This window comes from Mastomys coucha, chromosome X, assembly GCF_008632895.1.
Source record: "Mastomys coucha isolate ucsf_1 chromosome X, UCSF_Mcou_1, whole genome shotgun sequence".
In the NCBI taxonomy this organism is placed as follows: Eukaryota; Metazoa; Chordata; class Mammalia; order Rodentia; family Muridae; genus Mastomys; species Mastomys coucha.
Window position 1 is genome coordinate 156,360,633 of NC_045030.1, and position 5,074 is coordinate 156,365,706.

Consider the following 5,074-nt stretch of genomic DNA (forward strand, 5'->3'; position numbering starts at 1 on the left):
TAGATAGGCTGGAACTTGTTATATAGACAAGGCTGACTTTAAATTCACAGAGAGATCCACCTACCTCTGCCTCCAGTACTGGGATTAAAGGCATGTGGTATCACATTTGGCATTCTTTCCTTCTTTTTAATTTTGGTGGTACTAGGGATAAGCCAGGGTCATATGCATGCTAAGCTAATAATCTCTAATAGCCTATTACATTACTTCCCTACCCCACTTTTCCCCCCATACATATTTAGTTTCATTTTTACCTATTTTTTAATAGGTGTGAGTGTTTTGCCTGCATGTATATACATATGCTACCATGTGTGTCTGGTACCCACAGACATCAGAAGAGAGTGTTGGATACCCTGGAACTGGAGTTACAGATGGTTGTGAGCCACCATATGGATGCTGTGAACCAAATCTGGGTCCTCTGCAAGAGCAGCTAGTGTTCTTAATTCCTGAGATATCTTTAGCTCCATGTTTATTTTTTTAAAAAAAAAGTTTTAAAAAACCCTATTATTTGACAACTCATACACATTTTGTGTATGTATGTGGAATTGTGTCTTGATCATTCCTGTGGGACCAGGGACCAGGAAGTGAGGGGTTAGTGGAGATGGAGTCCTCAATGCTTGGGATTCAGATTCCAGAGACCAGCATCAGAGTGCAGATCTAACTTTATCGTTTATCACATGAGCTTATATATCACTTTTTAGCCAATTAGGGTTTGTTTATGTACTCAAGGCAAATCGGGGTGCACCCTGTATTCTTTGGTAGAAACTGTCTTGCCTGTCCATGAGCCTGTAGGGGAGGGCTCAATCCCCCATGGAGATTTCTGTGAAGACGGGGACAGAGCCACTGCCCTGGCCTTGGATCCTTTGTGTTGTCTCACCGGAATGCCTGGAGCAATGTCAGATCATACACTGTGTACAGTAGATCAAAACTTCAAGGTGTGGCAGAAACCTGTGGCTCCTCCATCTTTAGCCCACTTCTTCCTCCACCAAGTTTATCGTCACATCCCTTACACATACCCACCCTCCGGCTCTCCCCAGAACCTTACTGCTCCTGACATATATGTGTGTGTATACATATATATTATATAAAATCTAACTCATGCCACCCACTTGTATCCCATTTTAAAAAGTCTTTTTGTAAGGGGCTGGAGAGATGATGGCTTAAGAGAGCTACTTGCTGCTCTTACAAAGGTCCCAGGTTCAGTTCCATCTACCCTCGTAGCCATTTGTTTCTGTGTGTAATTCCAGTTTTAGGGGATCTGATGCCCATTATGGCCTCCACAAGCATGGTACAAAGATGTACATATATATCACAGGCAGGCAAATAAACAAAATAAAAATGAATTAAAAAAACAGCAACAAACTTTTTTTTTTGTGCGTGTGACAGTCTCATGTATCCCAGGGTAGCTTTTTTCTTTTTGGTTTTTCTGAGACAGGGTTTCTCTGTGTAGCCCTGGCTGTCCTGGAACAGGGTAGCCTTAAACTCTATGGAGCTGGGTCTGATCTTGAATTCAACCTTCCTGCCTCCACCTATCAAATGCTGAAAATACAAGAACCACCATACCTGGCAATATACATTTAAAATATTTTACTTTTAAAATAAAAACAATTCTTTGATGGCTTTATGCAGGTATATGATTTTTAGTCCTTTTCATCCCCATTTCCCTGTCTCATTCCCTTTTCCTTCTCCCAGTGAGGTTTATCCTCTTTCCAATAAGCCCCCTTCTACTTTGATGCCATATTTTGGTGTGTATGACCTACTGAGTTTAATTAGGGTCTGATGACTTGTCTTTTTAATCTTGAAAGTAGGTGAAGCAGCCAGAAAAATGGCTCAGGAAGGAAAAGGTACTCTGCACCAAGTCTGACAACCAGAATTTGACCTCCTACCCACTCCCACATGGTAGGAGAGAGAGAACCTTCTCTTTGTGTTGTCTTCTGACCTCCACACATGTACGATGAGCTCCTGGTGCATGTACTTGCTCATACATACATGTGTACAATAAACACACACCAAATAAATAAATAAATGTATAACAAAAAAATTCAGAAAAATCAAGTAGGCGCATCAGGCTAAGGTTCCTCTGAAATCCAAGTAATCAAGAGTCAGTACTAGACAAGAGAGACATGTCTCAGAATTTGCTTTATTAACAGTATCTTGATCTCACAGCTAGATCTTCAGGATTGGATAGGGTTCAATCAGTAGGTGGTGTCGGAGCTCCTCCTTCCTGGCTTCTTCATTTTGATATCTTTTTGAAGAAAGCTTCGAATTCTTCATAACTAACTTCTCCATCACCGTTCTTATCCAGCTCTTTAAAGAGAGTGTCCAGAGTACTTGAAGCCTGCTTTTAGACAAAAAGAATGGGATAGGGGAAGGAAGAAAATTTAGATAGGATACTGCAGCACATCTCCAAAGTTAGAGGCACTGGATTTTCCTTCCAAGAAGGCAGCCTCAGTTTCAGTCACATGCCAATCTGATGGTAGGTGTGGTGAAACCAGCTTCAGCTGGAACCCTGCTTTTGGGATTCTGTCTGTCTGTTTTATTTTATTTATCTTTGAGACAGAGTCTCATTATGTAGCCCTGGCTGGCCTGAAATCCACTATGATCAGACTAGTCTTGAACTCAGCAGAGATCCACCTGCCACTGACTCTGGGGTTCTGTCATTAGATATGTGCACTACAATACTTTACAAAGTATTTACAAATACTTTCTTATGTGTACACGTGTGTGCCTGTGTGTGGGCATGTACATGTGAGTGCAGTCACGCTCAGAGGCCATTAACTGGCATTGTGTCCTCTGGAGCTCCAGGTGGTTGTGAGTTACCAGGCATGAGTGCTAGGATCTGAATACAGGTCTTTAGGAAAGCACATCATGTGCTTATCCACCAAGCCATCTCTCCATTCCCTGGTTCTTTGCAAAATTTGCACACTACATAGCACATTTATTATTACTTAATAGTTATAATCTACATTTTGATGTATTTTATGAGATCTAAACATCTTTATCTTTAAAAACATTCTTGACTGGACCTGGTAGCTCAAACCTGTAATCCCAACTACTTAGAAGGCTGAAGCGGGGGACTGCATTGAGTTTGAGGTTAGCTTGGACTGCACAGTGAGTTTTAGGGTTAGACTGGGCTGCATAGACCCTGTTTCAAAAATGATAAAATTCTAAAAGTTTATCATGTAACCAGTTTTTAAAAGATTTATTTATTTTTAAAAATTTAAAGAAAAATTTATGAGTATGTATGTTTGTATGCATATATGAATATATGCCATGTGTGTCTGGTGTCCATAGTAGCCATAAGAGGGCATTGGATCTCCTGAAATCAGAGTTACAGATGGTATCAGCAGCCATGTGCCTTCTGGGAACCAAACCTTTCCAACCCTCATCTCACCATTTTTATGTAGACACTTCAATAGTGTTAAATATATACACTTTACTATGCAGCAAAATGTCCACATACATATCTGAGGTCTTGGGTTTAAGTCCCAGCAACACCAACATAATGATATTTTGAATTGTAAGAAAATTAGGAAATGCTTTCCTGTACATATGTAGCAGATATGCAGCTTGCTGGAGCAGGGGCTATCCCAAAAGCTGTTACCTGTACGTGGGCTAAGTTCTAGCTGGGCTGCCTTATGTCGCCTCAGGGGGAGAGGCCTAGCCCTGGAGAGACTTGATATGCTAGGGTGAGGGAATACCCAGGGAGGGCTCTCTCCTGCTCAGTGGAGAAGGGAAAGGGGGATGGGGGAGGGATTGCGGGAGGGGTTGACTGGGAGTGGGGCAATGATCAGGATGTAAAGTGAATGAGTAAAAATTAAATTAAATTAAATAAAAAAAGAAAATTAGGAAACACTAGATTATGTTATATTTTCAGCTGTGTGTGTGTGTGTGTGTGTGTGTGTGTGTGCAGAAAACACAAAAGTTCTGTGGATTGTTGCTGTAGCTCAGAGTGCCTGTTTAGTCTTTGCTAGGCCCTGGATTCTCTGTGGCCTTGTCCCCGCAGGGGTTTCAGTGGTACCCCTCAGCCCTCAGCTAAGGCTTCTCTCCCACCACTAGAGAGAGGCTGCTGCCAGTGGCTGCCCAGGTGTGCACTCACCTTCAGGAGACTGGGGAACTCTGACTGAATCAGCAGCTTCAGCTCTTCCTTGGATAGCTGGTTTGGATCGCCTTCTTTGGCTGCATATTTTTGAAAAATGCTCTTCATTTCTTCAGGAGACTTCTCAGCGCTCATTTTGCTGTTCTGTAATTTGGGAAGAAAATAAGATTTACCAAAAAAGCTGAAGTGGAGCTTTTATACCAAATGTTGCCAACAGGGTTTTCCTGACCTCCACCGTCCCCTTGGGAAAGACAAAGAGGAAAATAAGGAAAAGGGAGAGGATAGGAGACAGGTGGGGACAAGCGTTAGTGGTTTCCAGTATATTTTAAAAGCAATCAGGTTAGGGGTTAGGGAACATAACCTAGCCGTTAGTAGAATGCTTGCTTGCTTAGCCTGTTGGAAGCCCTAGGTTCCACCCTCAGCCCCCCACAAGCGAGAGAGGCATGTTAAGATCACACTGACCTGCTCGCCAGTCAGTGCAGCTGCTGGAAGAGTCAGACAGGAACAGGTGATAGCGATGAAGAGCTGAGGAGGAGCTCTTTTATAGTTTTTACAGACACACCACCCTGATTGTGAAATTCCCCTTTGTTTACTATTTAAGGGTAATGATTAATGGTTTCTGAAACCAAGCTTAAGACTCTCAATTAAGGTCAAGCTTCAATAGAGAGCTACTTCAACAATTGCTTAATGGTTCAGAGTCCCAAGGGTAAAACCTGGATTTTCTTTTCCTTTAGAATATTTTCCCTCCACTATAGAATTTTGACCTTACGCACAGCCCACATTTTGAAACGCAATGGAATTGCAGATTTAGGCTTGAAAAAAAATTTTCCTACTCAGAAAAAAAAAATCTGTCACAGAGGGACAGTAAGTACTATATGGCTTTTAAAGAAACAAAATGGGGCAGGGGCAGTGTTGGAGAAATAGCTCAGCAGTTAAGAGGTACTCTTCCAGACGACTCAACACCCACATGGTGGCTCA

General features: G+C 42.1%; 2 protein-coding genes across 3 annotated transcripts in view; one reads left to right on the top strand and one right to left on the bottom strand.

Moving 5' to 3' along the window:
- Ctps2 (CTP synthase 2) overlaps nucleotides 1-5,074 on the top strand; it is a 122,242-nt gene that overhangs the window by 57,714 nt on the left and 59,454 nt on the right. The window lies entirely within an intron of this gene.
- S100g (S100 calcium binding protein G) lies at nucleotides 2,109-4,636 on the bottom strand. Of its 2 annotated transcripts, none has more exons than XM_031370750.1 (3): nucleotides 4,559-4,636; nucleotides 4,097-4,240; nucleotides 2,109-2,335 (listed from the first exon to the last, which is right to left on the bottom strand). In XM_031370750.1, exons 2-3 carry the CDS (start codon nucleotides 4,229-4,231, stop codon nucleotides 2,231-2,233), a joined length of 240 nt encoding a protein of 79 aa, XP_031226610.1. In that variant the 5' UTR covers nucleotides 4,232-4,240; nucleotides 4,559-4,636; the 3' UTR covers nucleotides 2,109-2,230. The 2 variants fall into 2 exon arrangements, with proteins under 2 accessions (XP_031226610.1, XP_031226602.1); XM_031370742.1 differs by having other exon boundaries at nucleotides 2,109-2,338.